At 34.6% G+C, this 21720-nt stretch overlaps 1 protein-coding gene across 1 annotated transcript in view; it reads left to right on the top strand.

The window, feature by feature from the left end:
• Lrrk2 (leucine rich repeat kinase 2) overlaps positions 1 to 21720 on the top strand; it is a 128444-nt gene that overhangs the window by 11839 nt on the left and 94885 nt on the right. The window contains exons 6-13 of the mRNA XM_076854312.1: positions 1502 to 1636; positions 4110 to 4241; positions 10813 to 10932; positions 11488 to 11624; positions 11724 to 11803; positions 13115 to 13221; positions 17326 to 17455; positions 19661 to 19785. Of these exons, the coding sequence (XP_076710427.1) occupies positions 1502 to 1636; positions 4110 to 4241; positions 10813 to 10932; positions 11488 to 11624; positions 11724 to 11803; positions 13115 to 13221; positions 17326 to 17455; positions 19661 to 19785 (966 nt within the window). The remainder of the gene's footprint in view (positions 1 to 1501; positions 1637 to 4109; positions 4242 to 10812; positions 10933 to 11487; positions 11625 to 11723; positions 11804 to 13114; positions 13222 to 17325; positions 17456 to 19660; positions 19786 to 21720) is intronic.

Consider the following 21720-nt stretch of genomic DNA (forward strand, 5'->3'; position numbering starts at 1 on the left):
AGATGTTACTTAAACAGCTTGTACATAATTATAATTCATTAGAGACAAAAAAGGGATAAGAAAATTGATAAAGGGAAAGTTATAGAAAAATAAGTTTGTTATTTTTCTCGTAGAAGACCTGGGAGTAACCCCCATCCCCACGGGTGTCCCTGGATGAGATGATAAAGTATACACATTTTGCAAGGAACACAAAGTGTATTTCATTGACTTTGTCAAGAGTCAGAACAGTCTGAACGTGGGACCCAGCTTTTCAGTGAGCATGCTTGGTAGAGAAGATAGTTTATTGTGAACACAGAATGAAAGAACTCTGTCTTCCAAGCAATCTGCTATACATGTTATATCTCGCAACTATGCTTCTGATAGGAACTGGGAGGATAAAGTTTCAGGTTCTGTCATCCTACAGGGCCTATAATCTTCAGTGTTGCAGTATAGGAACACATTCTTATTCTCAGAAGAAGGGCTGTCATCACTCTCACAAGTGTTAGGGGCCCTACCATGACACTTGGAGATGGACCAGGGAATGTTGAAAAGAAAAAAATCTCAATAGAAAGATCAGCAGTGTCCCGAGTATTATGATTGTAAATGTAATGAAGAAAAAGTTCAGAATTTTCCAGGAGTATCAAGTTTCCTAAGACTCAATTAATTTAGCTAATAAAGTTAATTTTTTTGAAAAGTTAGTTAATAAGTTTAATTTCCAAAGTTTGGGGAAAAAATGCTATGGAAATTCCTCAATGAAATGAAAAAAATTCCATGCTACCTTTCATTTATTAAATGAATCTAACCAATTTCACATTACATTATAGGGTCACACAGAATAAAACTGAAAAAGAATGAATGTTCATCACAAAGAGCAGTACATTTTATAACACTTTTGTTGGTGTACATCTCAAGCTCAATAAACCAGATTTTTATACATGGTTTTGAGGTTCTGAGCTAATAGCATGACTCCAAATGGAACTCAGTGACTTGATCTAAAGACTTAAATTATGAGAATTAATGATGATAATTTTTGATTTCTGAAGGAAAACCATTAAGGGAGAATATTTTGAGGTTTAATTTCTTGTCATTTGCTAAAGTTCATGCCTTTTGAACTGATACATTTAGACGAGCTGCCCTTCTATAGACTACTATTAACCCCTCAATTTTAAGTGGCATAAAATGTTCATTTCTAGTTGGCATCTTTATTGATACTGGCTGGTTTTCTCTATAGACTCTTCCAGATGAATTGTAAATGATTTTGATTTTTTGAAAACTGTTTGATGAATATCACCTTTGCAATTAAAAATTTGATATAACTAATACAGGTCAAAATAAAATTATTTTTATGAAAATAATTCTCTTGTTATAAAATTCTTAGGGAGGCATCTTGCAGAAACACATTTTTACTTAAGTATATTGTATTTGCCATGCCTCATTCAACTATTATGAATATATTGTTGAATAACTAAACTTTTATATCATTTTAAATTTTATTTAATATTTTTTGTCCTTCATGTTTTAGTGTCTGAGGAACAACTCATTGAATTTGTTGAGAATAAGGATTATATAATATTGTTGAGTGCATTAAAGAATTTTAAAGGTGAAGAGGAAATTGTGCTTCATGTACTACATTGTTTACATTCCTTAGCAATTCCTTGTAAGTAGCCTATATACGTGATTTCTTTTTTGCCTGTGAAAATTACATTATCTCTCCATTCTGAATGTGTTTTGAAAATATTTTTGTTATTTAGTGTTTTGGGTCCTAAACTCATTTATTTATTTATTTGGTTAAGTTTTATTTATTGAGACGATTGCAGCTGGCTCTGGGCTTGGTCTTGGGGAAACAGTAGTGGAAAATATGAACATATTCTTTGCTTTTTCAGAGTTCAGGGTACAGTGAGGGATGCAGGTAAGTACCTAGGTGATTGCAGCATTACGAGGGAAGTAGTGGCAGAATTACCTAGGGTTATGAGAGTAAATACAGAATGAGTCAAGATCTCTTCGAAGAGTCTTGAATGAAAAGAGTTTTGTTTATAGGGAGGAGTGAGGTGAAGTGAGAATGCAGGCCAAGCGTCCAGGCAGTGGGCATTGTGAGTGTAAAGATTCTGGAGCAAGAGTAAGCACAGAGCTTTCAAAAAAATAAAAGTGGCTCACTAAACCATGGATTTTTGAGTGCTTGCACACATGCATGCGTGTTTCCAGTGATGTGTCCGAGTTTTGCTAATGGTGGCAGGAGAAGGGCGTGGTAAATGGATGAGGCTGCAGACCTTGAGAAGGGTTATGTAGGACTGAAAAGCTACATGAAGGAGTTTGAACTTTATTATAGTTCTTGGTTAGCATTTTAGTGTGCTTTGAAATTTAGCCATTTCTTTCACGCACAAAAAATCACAAATCCAAAGAAATTCATTTGTTGTGTATGTAACCAATGAATACTAATGAGCTAAAATATGCTTCAGATTCTGCTTTGTTTTGCAAGTGCACAATAACATGATAACATATAATTATATTTCATGTACTATCTGTGTGGGTTTACAAGGATGTACATATGCATTTATCTAGTAATATTTTTATTCTCCCACATGTAAAGTTTTGAGAATTAAATGAGGTAAATAAGATAAAGAATGCAGAATAGTTCGTGGTTTGTAATATTTGTCGTAAAAACATCGACAGCATTATTACACAATATTTATATTATATGAATGATGTCACATATTATAGATAACATTCCTATATGGTTTTAGATATGGAAATCAGTTTGGTCATCTGAAGATGTGAAATGTCAGTGTAGCAGGGTCAACACCCAGTGTCCTTGTGAATGCATGCCATTTCTTTGTGGTGTTTATAAAATCACACTGATTTTCTCATTCACAGGATATTAAACACTTGAAAGAGAATAACGCTGAATAATAATAACAGAGAATGGCCATACTTTCACATTTGTCCCAGTCATCACTGCCAACAAACTGAATATATTCATCATTGCACTTTTCCTGAGCTATATTTATTCACTTATTTATTTATTTTGTGCTGGTTGCTTTTGGAATTCATTGTTCTCCACCCACATATGACATAACTCTAGTTAAAATATGTTGATTCATGATGTAAAGGTCAAAGAAAGATCAGATAAAAATGAAGATATCAAGAGTTTTAAATACTTGTTCTGAACTAAAAACTTCTGCCTTTTGATCATAGAGAAAATCACATCTGCTTGTTCTACATCAAAGTAATTAATTGTTTTAAGAGGCTGTTTTCTTTCCTTTTTAAATGTATTTTAAAAATATTTGTTGTTTTTAAATGTCATTTAAACATTGAAATATATTATTTTAGAAACCAGTTTTAGCTATGTTGACAAAAAAAAGAAAGTTTTGTTTACAGATTCTTTTTTTTCCTCAGTGAACAGTCAACATTTCTAAGATAGAAATGTTTTCTCTGCATAAGTTTCATAATTCACTCTCTTTACTGATTAATAGTCTTTCCAGGTGGCTTTTTTCTTTACTTTCTGTTTCTCTTAGGTTTGTCCCTTTATCATGGTTTGTCCCTTTATCATACAGTTAAAAGTCTTACTGCTCTTCTCCCCTTCCCCCACTGCCACCTCCACTGCCTCCCCAGTCTATCTAGGACTTTCAGGAAAGTGAGTTGTTCTGCCTTCTGCACTGGCCATTCTGGAATGGGGGAAATAGATCACCTTTGCTTTTAGCTGTTCTACTATGGGACTTAATCTTGATTTTCCTTGTATGACGTTGAGGAAAAGAAACAAAGCAAAAACCATATGACAATGTCCTCATTAGGAAATAAGCCTTCAAATTAATTTGTTTAAAAATGTGGCCATTTTTAGGCTTACAGAAAAACATGACCATCCCCTTCCCCCTCCCCTCCCCTGGCCTTAAAATTTTAAGCCAAGAAATAAGACTAAAGCAATTTTCCCTTAATGCCAAAGATGAGTCCGTCTTCCCATGAATATTAACAGTCAACTGCATAGTATTTTTTATAGCTGTTGGATAGGACATGATATTTAAATTTGGAAATGTAGTAATTCTGCTGCCATATATTTATAGTCTAAAATGTGTTTTATGCATATCTGAAAGGAGAAAATGTTCCTCTATTTGTAATTATGGTTTATTTAAATTTAGGCAACAATGTAGAAGTCCTCATGAGTGGCAATGTCAGGTGCTACAATATTGTGGTGGAAGCCATGAAAGCATTCCCTGTCCATGAAAAAATTCAAGAAGTGAGTTGCTGTTTGCTGTATAGGCTTACATTAGGTGAGTTATGACTCTTAATTTATTCTCACAATCCTTATGTTGTAAGTACATATAGCATGTGTGTATCCTATGTTGATGAATGAGAAGTATATTAATAGCATTGGATGGACATGTTGTAAAGTAGCAAATTGTTATTTTATGAATTGCTAATGCCATGCTTAGAAGGAATTTTAAAAGAAGTGGCAAAATGTGTGAAATTTAAGAGTATTATTGTTTTTTGAAGAAGTGATACTATAGGAGTGTTTTTTGTTAGTACTATATTTAAAATACATTAATGCGACAATTGATATCTACTTATGTAGAAAATATGAAGCATAAAGCAAAGAACTCACCAGCTGCCTTGAGTATTAGCACATTTACCAGGACTGGAAAAATTTCCCTCCTATCTTTGCTTTCTCTGTAAAGGTTAACACTCTCCAGGATTTTGTATTTATCAATTTTTTTTTTTTTGCTTTCTAAATATAGTTTTATTGCATTTGCATGTTTTCCTAAGCCAAATTGTTAATGTATTTGGTTTTTTTTTTCACCCATCATCCAAATGGAATCATACTGTATGCTGCCTTTTACAATTTTTAAAAATTTATACTATGTAAGAATCATAAATATTTTCATGTAGTTGTATGTAGTATTATTCTATTATGTATTCATACCATAATTTATTTTTCCATTTTTTTCATCTATGGATGTCTGGATTTTTTTGTTTTATGAAAATACAGGGCAAATATTTTTTCAAATATTTCTTTGCTGTAGATGCTTCTTCCTACTTTGTGAAATATGAAATCTATTTTTTATTCTTTGTGTGTGTGTGTGTGTGTGTGTGTGTGCGCGCGTGCGCGCATGCACGCTAGAGATTGAACCCAGGGGTGCTTAACCACTGAACCACATTCCTAGCCCTTTTTGATTTTGAGACAGGGTCTTCTTAAGTTGCTGAAGCTAGCTTTGAACTTGCAATCCTGCCTTAGCCTCCTGAGCTGCTGGTATAACAGGTGTGCACCATCACACCTGACTTTTTTATTGATTTTTCATAAGACATTTTAAAAAAATTAATTCACAGATTCTGGATTATGTTTTGATTGTTGATTATATGTATTGGAAGTATTTTCTCTTAATTTGTGGTTTATCTTTTCACCATCTCTATGGTGGTTTTATAGGATAGTTAAATTTAATAATTAGTTGCTTTGTGACTTATCCTCTTTTGTGTATCTTCTTGAAAAAAGAGGATAAGTCACAAAGCAACTTTTCCTCAAGCTAATCAATATATTCAATATTTTCCCTAAACTTTTCTCATTAAAATGTTGAAGGATATAATTGTTTTCTTGCAAAAATTCAATTCCCCTTTTTTCTTGTTTTAATATGGAGAGCTGGTCACCATCTCAGCACAGTGTAGCATAGGGCTCACCTATTTCCCAGTGGTGTGGCACACAGATGGTATATATGTGTTTCTGTTCCTGCTGTAATGTTGCTCTGGCTAAGTAGATCTGTCTGGATCGATATTACATGGCTTAAATTACTGTAGCTCTATAAGACCTGAACTCTGAAAGGGTCACATCACCACACATTCTTTTGGATGCACATATTGACATTTTCTCTCTGTACAAATTTTAGAATTAATTTATCCAGTTCAAAATTCTAAGGGGATTTTGACTGGAATTGCACCAAAAGCATGGATCAATTTAAGAATAACTGACATCCTTACATTGTAATTTCTTCCAGGCTTGTCTTTGTTAGTTATATTTAGGTACCTTACTTTTTGCTATTTTTATAAGTGGTTTCTCTTTTAAAATTATCTTTTTGAATTGTATTTGCTTGAAGAAAGGGAAGTGATTCTTTGTATATTGATCCTACCTACCTTTCTAACTCTTTTATTGATTCTGATAACTTGTTTGCAAATGTTCTTAGGTTGTCTATATAGCAGTTTTATAATTTGTGAATAATAATGGTCTGAGTTCTTTCTTCCCACTCATTATGTATGTCTTTATTTTCATTTCCTGTCTTCTTTCAATACTCAAACCACTTGTATGGTATTAACTGGAGGCAGTGATGGTAGGTATCCTCATCTTGCTTTTGATTTTAAGGAGAAAGTTTCTAATATTCTGTCATCCAGAATAATGTGTTACAAAGTTTACTTTTTTTACTTTTTGGGGGAGGTACTGGGGAGTGAACTCAGGGGCACTTGACCACTGAGCCACATCCCCAGTCCAACTTTGTATTTTTCTTTAGAGACAGGGTCTCACTAAGTTGCTTAGCACTTTATTTTTGCTGAAGCTGGTTTAGAACTTGTGATCCTCCTGCCTCAGCTTCCAGAGCCACTGGGATCACAGGCATGTGCCACTGTGCTAGGCTACTTTTAAAAAAAATTTAAAACCTTAATTTGTTTTATGACAGATAGATTTAATCAAGTTAAGAAATTTTCTTCTAGGGCTTGGGTGTAGCTCAGTATGAAGCACCTGTTTAGCATGCAAGAGGCCCTGATGTCAATCTCCACCACCAAAAAGAAGAAGAAAACAAAACAAAACAAAACAAGACAAAACTAACAAAAACAAATTAAAAAAAAAAAAAAAAAAAAAGAAAAGAAAGCATGCTATGATCTGGTTAAGAGCCAGGCTTAATACAGGAGGTTCTGGCTGTGCTGTCTTACCTTGGACCAAGTTTGAGGCTTGTCCATCCATTGCAGTGCCAGAATCCATATTTCCCATAGGGCTTCTAGCTCTTGCATTTGCTTGCTGCTCATGGTTCTTGTTTCAACTCCTTTTTGAACTCCTCCCCTCTACCTGTCCACCGTCCTCCACCCCAACACACACATACCTTGGAGATTTCCTTGGTATTTTTGTGAGTAGAATTTTGCATTAAAAAGTGGGTGGTTGGTAAATAATAAGGTAGAATTATCAACTGCTGGAAATTGGTTCTGATGACCTTTTCTCAAAATGATTTTTGTGCAAAATCAGGATTATTATTATAGGCATTTAGCTTTTAATCACTAAAACTTTGGGAAAGAGTCATAATTTATTTGAAAAAACTAATCTTCATTATTTCATTATAGCAACTTAAATTTTCACTTCTGGACCTATGATTATATCCTTTGTATAATTTAGAAATTGATTTTGACATTGGGTATACATCTAGATAGACTGAGAGAAAGGGAATGTTTAAAGATTGAATTCTGTTTCATATGCAACCCTTTAGTTTGGTATTTCAATGATAAATAAGCATTTATTTAATGCTATTTTATAAAAAACTATAAGATACAATGAAGATGTCTTAATATTTATCCATTTCTTTCAGAGCTTCCAAAGTAGTTTCATACATATAATGTTGTTTTTTTTTTTTTTTTTTTAATTCAAGAAACAATCCTAGGAAATGGGATGCTAGGATGCTCCACATTTATACATGAGCACCTGTGGTTCAGCATGTCTTTGAGTCTAATCTGAGATCATGTAGCCAGTAAAGAGTGAAATCAGGCTGAAATTTTTGCATGCCTTCTGCGGTTACTAATGACTGGGAGAGTAGGAGAATGGAAGAAATGAGGAATTGTGGTTCCAGCAACCATCTTTTCTGCAGGGCTATTCTAGCTTATGCCTTTGCTTGCCGCAGATGGCACTAAGTTAGATGACAAAGAGAAGTTCTGGTGTGCTACTGTACAGTGGGTTGATTGCAGATAATGATAATGTCCTGTGTACTTCAAAAAGTTAGAGGAAATGGGTTCAGATATTTTCACCATAAGGAAATGATACATGTTTGAGGAGATATATAGGTTGACTCTGATTTATTAAATATTATCCAATGCATACATATTTTAAAATATCACATGGTACCCCATAGGTATTATAATCTCCATTGTCTTAGTTAAGCATAGATAGAGTTTAAATTAAAAAATTCAAAACAACAACAAAACATTTCTTTTAAAATGTAGCAGCCATTCACTAGCTTATCTCTCTATCAGGGGAGACATATTATATTTTTATATATTTTCATGAAGGAACACAGTTGTACAAACTGGCTGATATCTGTGAGCATTTTCACCTAACTCAAAAGTTTATTTCTTAAAACTAGCTGTTACAGCAGTACACTAAAGTTCAATTCTATTTTATGTTTTATAACTTTCCACAGTCAAGTTTCAACCTGCAAATGTTACATTAAAAGTGTGAGTTCATTTTTATCTCTTGAAATGAGCAAGAGGAAGAAGCAGTTTTGTTTTCAAGCTTAGGGAAATGGTACTTGACTCCTAAAAAGGTGTATGATGGCCAGAGAATGGTTTGGGGGTGGATAGGTGGGAGGGAATTCTTATATACTGTTGGCAGGATAGTACAATTGCTATAAAAACCAATATGAAGGGTCCTCAAGAAACTAAAAATACAGCTACTATATGACTCAGCTATAGTACTCTCTGATATTTATCCATAAGAATTAATGTCAGCATACTGTAGAGATAGATTCATACCCATGTTTATCACAGCTTAATTCACAATAAACAATTTATGGAATCATCCTAAGTGTCAGTTGCCTAGATGAATGGATAAATAAAATGTAGACCATGTAATCATGGAGTTTTACTTGATTATGAAGAACAAAGTTACATCATTTGCAGGAAAGTAGGTGAAACTAGGGACCATAATTTTGAGTGAAATAAGCCAGACTTAGAAAAGCATTATGTTTCCCCTTATATGTGGAAGCTAGAGGGAAAAAAAGGAACACCATGAAAATAGAAGGGTAGAGAGAAGGGGTGGGGCAGAGGGGATCGAGGGGGAAGGGCAGGGGTAGTATTAGTAGGGAGTGAAATTGATCAAATTGTGTTTTTATATATATGTTAATATGCCAGGATGAATCCCACCATTTTGTATAACTGAAATGCATCAACAAAAATATTAAAATTCTTGGTTATTTATTATATTATTGGAATTATTGGTAATAATTCCAATAATATAATAAATAACATAATATAATAATTGGTAATTATTATATTATTGGAATTAAATAAGCTGAAGAGTGTTTCATGTCATATTTAATTTTTATATTATTCTATAGTTTGTTTTGAAAAAATAAAAAGCCATCAAATTGATCTTGAGGGTGATTTTGGGGGGTGGGTGGGTGGGTGGTTACTGGAGATTGAATTCAGGGGCACTTGACAAGTAAGCCACATCCCCAGCTTTATTTCTTTGTATTTTATTCAGAGACAGGATCTTATTGAGTTGCTTAGTGCCTCGATTTTTGCTGAGGCTGGCTTTGAACTCATAATCTTCCTGCCTCAGTCTCCCGAGCTGCTGGATTATAGGCATGTGCCATTGCGCCTGTCAGATAAGGGTGTTTTTTGACTTTCATTAAGAGATTATTTGTTTCATTTAGTAACTAGAGGCCTTATTATTCCTGATATTGTTTCAAAAGAAGCTGAATAAAACTTTTTCTTCATGATTAAAATAAAAATCCAAAGTCTACATATATTTAGCATTTTTTTTTTCCAAATTATTTCATCTAATTATGGGTTTGATGTATTTAAGGGCCTTATGCAGTTTTCCATGCTTTTCCATTTACGTTGTCTGAACATCAGTAAGGCCCATCTTACTGGTATTTGCCCAGAGCTACACAGTTGGCCCATGGTCAAGTATCTGCTGGCAGTGACATGGCCATAATAACAGGGCAAAACAGCTGATGGAAACAACCCAAGTTTAGACAAGCTGGTAAAAGTAGAAGAGAATCTTTCTGAAATGACTCCCCAAGGCTCAGGATCACTGAGGACTGGGGTATGTGTGCTTAGTGAATGAATGTGGACAAGGGACTTACACAGGAAGGTCTTGATGGAGGAGCTATTCCCGGGTTGAACTACCTTCTGATTCTGTGGCCATTGATTGACATTTAGTTTAGATTTTGGGCTTTTTCCTCATACAGAATCTTTTCCATTTTGCATTGTGTCTCAGGGATCATTGAATTGTACTTACAGATAAATAGGACTCCTGGTTGTTAGTGACAAGAGAAACAAAAAGAGTCACATGTTTTTGGAATACAACATAAATTCTATCATCATAAGAATTTATATTTTTGGATGTTTTGTTAAATTTCTTAGAATGGGTGAGTAAGAGGTGATGAAATAATTTATGTTTTGTTTTCAAAGATGATCATAGATGAGATCAAGTAGTGGTAAGTGTGCCAATGTTTTTTCTGAGCAGTATCCCTTCAGGTGAGGGTATTTTATAAGATAATTTAATGAAGAGGGAGAGTTTCTTTTATTTTTTTTTTTCTTCTTCTCTCTTTTAGAAGACAGGAAAATTGTACAATGAATATTGTAGTGCAGTATATAATGGACATCTTGTTTTTATGTGCTGATGATAGGATGAGTCCAAGAACGCAAATATATCATTAACCAAACTTTTGTATCATTATTTTTTGCTCAGTTACTTCCATTATCCAAGATAATTAAATGACCACATACAACAGCCCTTTTCTCAATCATATTAAGCTTCTTAATGGCATTAATACATTCATCACTACTTAAACTTATTGATTGGAATTCTGTTATATTGTGTAAGGCAATTTAAGTTCCATGGATGAGAATTTAGCTAATGTGTCATTTAACTTGTAGGTAATTTTTTTAATATCCTGGTATTAAACGAGGTGCATGAGTTTGTGGTGAAAGCTGTGCAGCAGTATCCAAAGAACGCAGCGTTACAGATCTCAGCACTCAGCTGCTTAGCACTTCTCAGTAAGTAATTTTATCAAAAGGAAATTTTATTTTTTCCCTTTTCCTCTTCAGTGCTGGGGATCAAATCCAGGGCCTTGTGCACACTAGGCAAGTGCTCTACCACTGAGCTGCCACCCCAGCCCCCAAAAGGAAATTCTCATGGGTGCATCTGAGGTTGACTGTTGACATTATAATGTTGATCACAATGGTCAGAGGACCACACGCAGAGGAGAAAGCATTAAATGCTTTTCTGTGCTAATCAACTAGGTGTCTTAATTTATACGGGGTTTTGTTTGATTATGTGGCTAATCTTAAATAATCCTCCTCTACTTTATTTCTACTCTATTGGATTTTATGGTAACCACTTCCTCATGTTTTCTTCTATGTATGTGGGATGGTAGTGTTCTGAGGTGTGCAATACCTTAAAAAGTGCTTTATTTTTAACAAAGGCTGCCACTGAAGAACACCTCTCTCTGTTGTCAGCATTTCAAAATATGGACTTCAACTTGGTTATTTATACTGTCATTGAATTTTATTCACATGAAATACATATATTATTTTTTAAATTTTTTCAAGCTGAGACCATTTTCTTAAATCAAGACTTAGAAGAAAGGAATCCGGTCAATGATGAAGAGGAGGGAGAAGATAAATGGTTCTGGCTGGAAGCCTGTTACCGAGCCTTAACGTGGCATAGGAAGAACAAACATGTGCAGGTTGGGTTCTCACAAATATCACACTTATACAAAATTGTGTTTTTTGATAATTTATATTTTGATGAGTTTCTTTCTTTTTTTTTCCTTCCCCTAATCCAGGAGGCCGCATGCTGGGCACTAAATAATCTCCTTATGTACCAAAACAGTTTACATGAGAAGATTGGAGATGAAGATGGCCAGTCAGTAGTTCTGCATATACCAAAGAAAATTTCAGTTATATTTTTTTAATCAATCCTTATAAGATACCTTAACCATAACTCTCAATAGTAGGAATATTTTTAATGTGGGCATGTGTGTCTTAAGTATCGCTGCATATTAGGGGTGGGTATCTAGTATTTTGATCTCATGGCCTTCCATAGTCAGAAAAGATGGTGCATGTAAGAGTTATTACTGAGGGATTTGGAATCCAGAGTTGTTCCGTCATTTGTGAATCATGGACTAAGGATCCTTCAGTTTTCTGGTTAATCACGTAAAAATGCCACATTAATTCATCTCAGAAGACAAAAGTCGCAGAGCCATCTGTGGCTCTGTGGCGACTAGTCAGCCGGTTGTCAGCATCAGGATTAGATTTGGTCAGAGATCTTCTCATGCTCATTTCCCATGGCCCCGCTGATCGGCTTCTCTTTCCATGGCAACATGAAGCTGGCCCTTCTTGAGGGCTCAAGGGAAGGCTGTGCTAACCTCACCAGCCTTTGCGCACTATGGCTGCTGCTTATGCTCTGCTCTTTGCTCTGGGTTTCCTTTGGGTTTAAAAGAGCAAAAACTTTGGAAACTGCAATAGTAATATCTTGCATCTCAAATCCTGACAACCTCTTTGTATAAAAATCCACTGCCAATAAGAAGGGAACTCATGATAATGACACAGATGCTATTTAATCAAACATTTCCTTTCTGAAAAGAAATGGGAATTCTCAAACTAGCATGCAAATAATCCCATGTTGAACAGTCATGGTTAAGGCAGAATTCAAATTGCAGTTTGTAAATTTTAGTTCCTAACACACTTATTTTTCAATATTCATAGGAGGACTTTAAAATAAGTATGTTATTAAGAGAAATATATTTATGTTCCACACCTCTAAAATCTGCTCTGCTTCTTTACAATTTTTAAGTTTTCCTTTCTCGTTGGCAAATCTGTCTTTTCCCCACTTTAACTTTTTCCTCCTATCACCTCTGTATGTATCTGCTGAGACTTTTTCTCCCTATTGCTTATCAGCTTTTGTTTTTATTTTATTTTTTATTTGTTCTCTGCTATCAGCTTTTGAAGAAACACAAATTTAATTTATTAGTATTCAATGGGCTATTTATAATTCATTTTTGTAAGTGGAGGAGGCATAAGAAAGCTATTTAACTATAATTCCCTCTTGTAAGTGGAGGTAATGTAAAATATTATTTTATGCCCTTATTTGTAGATAGCGTTATTGGATGATATTGAAAATTTGAGCTCATTATTGAAAAGGTTACCAATGATGTTGTGGTTGAATTTTTGAAAGGTTCCCAGCTCATAGGGAAGTGATGCTGTCCATGCTCATGCATTCTTCATCAAAAGAAGTTTTCCAGGCATCTGCAAATGCATTGTCGACTCTCTTAGAACAAAATGGTAAGGTGTACCATGTTGTATAATAGATGAAAATACATTTTGTGGTATATTTTATTATAAAAGCTGTATATTGTAAAAATTCAAATTTGTTAATACATATATAGCTAATATTTGGACATACTGATATGTGGGTAAAAGATAAAGAATAAAATAAACATTTTAATGAAATTTTTCTGGACCTCTATGTACTGACACATGATATACACAATATATTTCAAACTTTTTGCAGCAATTGAATCATGTTATACTCTTTTATATCCACATTTTGTACTTTTCTTTTTCATGTGGATAAATGTATATTCTCATTATCATTTTTAATAGCTGTATAGTTTTCCAACTTATGCCTATAGTCTATTTAAGAACCTATCTCTTATTAATGGACTTTATAGTTTTGAATGAGAATGTTTGGAATCTACTAAAAACACCAAAATATTGCTTTTTCCTCCCATTTTTCTTTGTATAATGGTCCATTTATTTTCTTTTTAAAATAACTTTATTTTGTTTGTTTATTTTTGTGTGGTGCTGAGGATCGAACCCAGGGCCCCGCATGTGCGAGGCAAGTGCTCTACCACTGAGCCACAACCTCAGCCTGGTCCATTTTTTTTCTAAGAATTAAGTGTATAGAAATGCGACTGGGTGGAGAGATATTTACCATTTTAAAATCTGGTAAAGTTGTCCAGTATGAAATGCTTATGCTGCAGTTTGTCTTGAAAATTGTCCTTTACGTGTAATTCTTGTAAGTGTTATAGCTTTCCATGATTAAGGAGAGAAAAATGGCTCCAGTACCCCAGGAAAGACTCTTTAGGTTTAAGATAATGGCTTAGGCTGTTCAGATTCCTGCCCTCATAAACAGGAAATACTGCCAGAAAACCTCAGGAGAAAACTCATCATAAAGGCATTGGGACTTGGCAGCAATTGCAAGATATTTTTAGAGGAAGGAAAAAAAAAAAAAGAAACAAAACACTGAAAGATTAATCTGAGTCACAGAGCAGCGTAAGCAGCAGCTTTTAGTAGAGGGCCTGGGTAGAATGAAGGAAATCAAGAAACCACCTCGTGCGTGTTTCTTTATACTGTTAGTTAGGTCAAACCAAGAAGAAAATCATCTCTTCTTCCTTTTCCTCCTTTCTCACCCCATCTCTCTGATGGTGCTTTAATGAAAGGCTTGCAGTGGCAAGGGCTCTGAGAGAGGGACAGGCTTGCTGGTGGCGTGATGAATCAGTAGGAGTGTCCGAGAGGAAATTGCACCTTCTTTTGTGCAGTTAGAGAGGCCTGGGTAGGGATTTCACTCTGGAAAATGAGGAGTGGACTGGGCTGTTTCTGTGTGCTTCTCCTTAGAGAGGGGACAGGTTTTATAGATGTCAACACTGCCCTATGAGTGCTGTAATTCTTAACCACTTGGAAATCTCTTTTATGATGTAAACAAAGCAGCCATGATTTTGTGAGATTTGGACTCTTTCTGAATAGGAGGTCTGAGGATTAGTGAGTTTCAGCCAACCTTGGTGTATTGGTTCTGAATCAGTTCTCTGCTCTTTCTGGTGCCTTCCTTCTTTGTATTTGACCATGCGCCAGGTAAAAGCTGTCCTCATCTACTTTTGCACTGTCGTTGGTGTTCTGCTTTTATGAAAGAACTCAGCAGCTCGTTCACCAACTTCCTCAGGCAACTTCTCATGGAAAGACTCGTGGGAATATTGGAAGTGTAGGACTGGATACAGTTTCTTAGAAAAATGCCTGAATTGGCAATCAGAAGAACTGGCCATTTCAAGGCGAAGGCTCCAACATCTTGTGTGATATTTTCCATATCTGATTCATTGTTACTCTTTATTGTACTCCTTCCATGTGCTAGACAGTCCTCCAGGGAGTTGAAACGTGCCATTCCATAGAAATCCTAGTGGAGTAGAAGCTCTATAGGGAAGATATATAATAAGACTAGGTAAAATACATGATATGAGGCAGCTAAGAAAAATATGTAGCAAGAAAGATTTGATATGTTAGGAGTCAGAAGAGATGGAATTGTGCTTGGGTAGCCAGTGAAGTAGGGGATTGTTGAATCCAGCCTTGCAGGAAGCTGCTTATTGTTTTATTTTGTTTTTCCTTTTGAAGCAGATAATTTCCTGCTTAAATAGAACGGATGAGTTCAAATAGTATTCTGTAGGTGCCTGGTAAATGCCCTATAAACTCTCAAGTGACTTTTTGATGAAGTTTCTTCTCTTGGGTCTTGTGTCTGCAACTTCTGGGGCACGCATTGGGTACTGTCTAGGACAGTTGGTGTGGTCCATGGAGTGAGTGGCAGCATTGCAGGAACTTGTTTAACAATGTGAGTTCGAAGGCCCCCTACAGATCTACTGAGGCATAAACAGCCTCTACTGAGTCGGTAAACAGCCACTTGTGTTTCAAGCAGCCCTCCAGGGGATTCTGATGCATACTAAGGTTTATAAACCACTGGTCCAGAATAGCTTTTATCTTTTACAATATCTCCTTGGTTAGAAACTAGCCACTTTGGGAGGGTTTACAGCAATTTTTGATGTGATCAAGCAAAGTAATCCAGTCCTTACCATATTTTAATGTGTGATTTTTCTGAATGTTTTCGGAAGGTCTGAGTTTTAAGGTTTTGTCAGTATTTCCTAATGTGTGTATCATTTCAATTTCTATTCTGTTTTGTCCTATCTTTGTTTTGGTGTGTGTGGGTGGGTATCAGGGATTAAACTCAGGGGCACTTGACTACTGAGCCACACCCCCAGCCCTATTTTTATTTCCTTTAGAGACAGGGTCTCACTGAGTTGCTTAGCACCTTGCTTTTGCTGAGGATGGCTTTGAACTTGCAATCCTCCTGCCTTCGTTTCCTAGGTCACTGGAATTACAAGCATGCGCAATTGCCTTGGATGAGATTGATAACACTTTTATAAACAAAACTCAAAGCTTTCTAAGTTTCCCTTTTTTTTTTTTTGCCACTTCTAAAGTGTTAAATTACAGTGTATGATGTTGGAATTTATATTTATACGGAGGCTTCAAGATAATTCATACTTACATGAAAACTTCAAGGCAATGGATTTGTATTTAGTGAATGAAGTTTATTTCAAAGAAGAAAATTATTGGATAATATATTATGTAATATTAGGTATTACTACTGGAATATATTCATTTTCTACTGATTGTACATGTACAATCAATTGTTACGCAGATCTATATATTTCTGAAGTTTTGGTACTGCTTTCTGAAAATAAATGTAATTATTTATGCTTCATGTTGGTGTTTTCTATCCCTTTGCATGTGATGCATGCATAGAAATGACATAGAAATGGACAAAGTAGGTCAAGGAAAGTACATAGACATGACATAGAAATGACATAGAAATGGACAAAGTAGCTCAAGGAAACCTAGGCTGATTCTAGGCCCTGGCTCCCCGTCCCTCCTCCCACCAAGAGCTGAGGGGATGGTTATATCTCCCCACACCAGTGACCTATTCCCGGCTTACTATGTCTAGCATACCTGGTGAGTCTTAGTTCTGTGGAAGTATGATTATTTTCTAAAGTTGTTTTAAGTATTAGAATGAAATTTGATTCTCTTATTTTGGAGAGTGTTATTTAAGCATTTTTCTGCAAGATGTTACTTTCACATGGACTGGGAAGTGGTGATTACATTGGAATAGGTATACTCTGTGAGTAACAATTTTTAAATCAAAACTTTAACAAAACTGGGCATGGTTGCATGTGTCTATAATCTCAGTGACTCAGTAAGCTTAGGTAGGAGAATCTCAAGTTCAAGTCTAGCCTTAGCAACTTACCTGTCTCAGATTAAAAGTGCTGGGAATATAGCTCGTGGTTGAGCACCCTGGGTTCAATCTCTAGTACAAAACAAAATAACAAACACAAAAGAAAAAAACCCACCTTAACAAATAATTAATAAATGTGTTATAAAGTAGAATGAATGGTATATATTTTAAAGAAATAGACATCAATTATCTTTACATTTTGAATGAAATATCAGTTATATATGCTCTTGTATTTGCTTTTCTAGGAATCTGGACAATTTTAATATTACACACCTTATTATAAATTTATGAATATGTGCTTTCATTTCTATGAGTAACCTTCAAATATCTTGCAGTTAATTTTAGAAAAATCCTGTTGTCAAAAGGAATATACCTGAATGTTTTGGAGTTAATGCAGAAGCATACACATTCTCCAGAAGTGGCTGAAAGTGGCTGTAAAATGCTAAATCATCTTTTTGAAGGAAGGTAATATAGATTTGTGAACTTGTGAAGTACATATAGTATTGAACTAGGCAGAATATTATTATTTCAAGCATCTCCCTAAGAATGAAAAGAATAACATAAGACACTGAGGATAAACCTTTTTCTATATCACATAGCTAATATTAGATACTTCTTTGAATATTGAAAGAAATGGCAGAGATTGTTGAGATGTGCTTTGTTTTTGTGCTTCATACTTGGTATTGACTATGCTTTGAAAAATGGTAACTTTTCAGCACAATTTAAAACAGTTGTTCAAATTATTGCATAATTGTAAAAGATGCAAAAGGAAAAAATCAGTATGCAGCTTCTAATTTATTGCATTTTCATCCTTCATTTGAATGAAATTTTATCTGCCTGCTTTCATTCTGTAGCTGTGAAGCTTGTAATCACATCTAGATCAAGTCCAGTAATGTTAAAACTATGTCTGGTTAGTGGTACAGCAGAGAGATTTTTTTTTTTTTTTTTTAATCTGGGATGACTGATGTGGGGGAAGAACTTCTGTCTTTAAAGGAAAATAAAAATGTTTTAAAGCACTAAATCTGAATTACATGCAGAGATTCCCACTGCAGAAGATGCTCAGTGTTTTTTTTTTTTAATATATTTTATTAAGCTAAAAAGTATAAGATAATTTTGCCATTTTCTGAGTAAATTTCAAATGAAAAAAAGTTCTGTATAGGAAACTGTTATATGTAAAAGAAATAAATGACACAGATATTTCAGTAAAAACTGATTTGCTTGTCTTTGCCTCTAATTTGAGCCAACTATTTGATTGCTAAACTCAGGTACCTTATCTATAAAAAGGGATCATAATAACAACCTTGTAAGTTGCTTACAATGTAAGGATTAGATAAATTGATTTTTATAAAAAGATTAAAATAATACTTTATGCATTTCAGACACTCAGTAAATCATAACTATTATGAATGCTATAATTAGTGTGAATAAATGAAGTGCATATAGCATGATAAACTATCTGTAAGAGCATACATATAAGACTTACAAGAATTGGAATTATCTTTTTTTAACACAAGTCCAGCTTCTATACTCAATTGTGCATATTTCCATTACTATAATGTTGTTTTTAAACACTTAAATTAAAATCTTTTTGCAAATGTTGATTTTTATGGCATTAGAAGTGAGTTAATGTTCCTAAATGGGGCAAAAACCTTTATAAAATAGGCACCCCCGTGGTTTAGGATTATATGGATCCTGAGCAAGCCAAATCATGTTTCTGTTTTTTTTTTTTTTTCATATGGAAAATGCATAGAGTTCCAGTCAGTCCTGGAGATTTGAAGTTAACTATGATAATATGCTGCCTCCCCAAACACTGTTTAATTGGGGAGATTGATATGCAAGGAGAGGATTACATTTTAGTGTGACACTACTGCAAAGACAGAGGAATAGAAGACAGGTGTGTAAGAGCGAAGGAACTCAGCTAGCATTACCAAAGAAGGGAAGGCTCCAAGGAAGGGATGCTTTCTAAGTGAGACTTTAAGATGAAAGAGAGGAAATATATGTCAGTGACAGTGGAATCATGCCAAGTAAGGACATGGTTTGATACTCATGAGTTTCAGTTAACCTGGAACATGCAAAGCAGAGTGCCTTATGAAAGTTCAAAGTACCTACTGAGATCTAGTCAAGTGACATTTGCTCATTGGTAAAGAAGAAATAGTGTAAATACTTTAAAGAAACCAAGACATTAATATAAACTAAAATTAATTATGAACACCAGCTAAAAATTCCAATGTTGTTAAATATGGAAGAAGCAACTTGTTATGATGGAAAAGTCTCTTAGGAACAGACAAGACTGGGTACTGGCTAGACTCTGTTACTTTCTAGTTTAATCTCTAGCCACCTAAATTCTTTATCTGGAAGAGAGGGGTAATAACACTTCCATTTTAGGGTTATTGATAGTGACCCAGATGTAGATCAGAAGAAAGGTGTGAATTTTATGAAACTAAATAAAAAATTCATGGATTACTGTGAATCCTACTTCTTAAGGACAGTATTTAATTGAACACTGTTCAGTTGAATTATGTATGCTCACATCACTGAATTCAAGTAATCTTTAGATAGTCTTTCCTGGTAAAATATATTGATTCTGTTTTCCTGCCTTTGTTTCAATTTGGTGTTTGTATATTGAATCAGATTGTATTTCTAGTAAACATGTCAATTTTATTTCTCCAGTAACACTTCGCTGGATACAATGGCAGCAGTGGTCCCCAAAATAATAGCAGTTATGAAAAGTCATGAGACATCATTATCAGTGCAGCTGGAGGCACTTCGAGCTATTTTACATTTTATAGTGCCAGGTAAGTTACAGAAGTGATTGTGCGAAGAGACAGCAGTTTCAATAGAGTCTTAACTTTTCACGAAACCTCAACCTTCTAGGCAAAAGTTAAAGGATGATTTTCTGCCAGCCAAAGATAAAAATAGAGATAATAATAATGTAGAAGAAGAGCCAAGTAGGATAATTTATAAGAAAACCTTTTTTTTAAAAAAATTTATTGTTATTGGTGTTTCTTTCTTCCTTTTTTTGGTAATGTTGTGGATTGATCCCAGGGCCTCTCACATGCTTGACAGTTGCTCTACTACTGAGCTGTGGTCTCAGAAAAACGTGGAGCTTTCTGTCTCTAAGAGGGGTAGTTATCTCTGATATTTCTTTTCTATTTCTCTTGCCATCATCCTAGTTCAAGTTTGAGCCTCGTTTTTAAACTTGCCTTAACTAATAGTAACTAACTTTCATAGTCTTCTCTTACTTTATTTCAGTCCTTCTTTTCCTCTGTGTTGAATTAATTTTTCTGCAATATACCCATGTCACTTTTACTCATTAACTCTAGTGGCTTCTACCCTCTGTCCCCTTTACCTCCTACTTATATCTATTGTTATTTGTCCTGCAAAGCCCAGTTGAAGACACCTGCTCCTGCATTCTTTCAGCACATGTTTATTAAGTGCCTTTTATATTCTGAACACTCTGATGATGTTGTTGTGGTTCAAAAGATGAATGAAAGAAAAGCGTGCTGTGGTATTATAGGAGATCAGAAATAGATAGAGCTTGTAAATAATCACAAGACAGTGTGAGATCTATCATAGATAAATAGGTGAAAGATTAAAAGACTATTGATGGAGGTATATATAATGTATTCAAAAAAGTAGGTTAGAGATTTTGATACTTGAAATTGAAGGGTGATTTTGATAGTTGAAATTGAGCGCTGGCCTGTTAGAAAGGATTAGATGACTTTTCAAGCAGAAGAAAGTTCACATGGTTTGGGATGAGTGAGGAGAATGAATAGAGGAGTGCTTAGGTATCCGTGTGGACAAACAGAAGGAGGCCTGAAATGAGGGATGTTGAATGCATTGCTGAGAAATTTATGCACCTTTATGAAAGTTCAAATTTATGAAAGGTGCTTAAAAATTGCAGTGTACATTATTATTACTGTGTGTATATACGTGACTGCATGACCAATGTGATTCTTCAACCCGTACGCTCAGAAAAATGAGAAATTATATCCCATCTGATTCAAATGTATGATATGTCAAGGTCATTGTACTGTCATGTGTAACTAATTAAAACAAATAAAAAATTTTAAAAAAATTGCAGTGTAGTGTCCACATTCGCTCTTTTCAGCAATAGCACTATGATGTAAAGGATGATTGGCAGGGAGAGAGACTAAGTGGGGGATTTGGGCTGGAGGTTGTTGCTAGTTAAGGGGGCAGTGGAAAGACAGGATGGGTTTAAGAGATGATTAGGTGTTTTATTTGACGTTGTGACATATTATTTTGACAAACATAATTTTACTTATATACTATTATGAGGTTTTTTTTTTGAAATTTGTTTATGGATTAGAATAAAACAACCACTACCCGCTTTTTGTTATCATTAAATGTGTCAACTTCATTCCTTTGAGGCTGTGGGTTGGAATTGTGAAGATAAACAAAAGACATGCAGAATCAAGTCTGTTAGTTAATGAAATAATGGTCTTTTAATTAGTCAAATAACAAGTTTTGAATACAATATTTTTTCTTCCATTGATTGCAAATTCATTGAAGCAGCATTGTTAGTCAATAATCATTGGGATGATTCAGGGTAGTCTTGAAAATAATTACTTTAGGGATCTAATTTATGTATGAAATGTATATTAATAGATACATTTTATAAATGTACCAGTATGTAAGTATTTGCCCTTTAGGTAGAGGCTGAAGCATCTGCTCTGCTCTGTGTTGCTGTATTACACCACCATACCATG

This window comes from Callospermophilus lateralis, chromosome 4, assembly GCF_048772815.1.
Source record: "Callospermophilus lateralis isolate mCalLat2 chromosome 4, mCalLat2.hap1, whole genome shotgun sequence".
NCBI lineage: Eukaryota > Metazoa > Chordata > Mammalia > Rodentia > Sciuridae > Callospermophilus > Callospermophilus lateralis.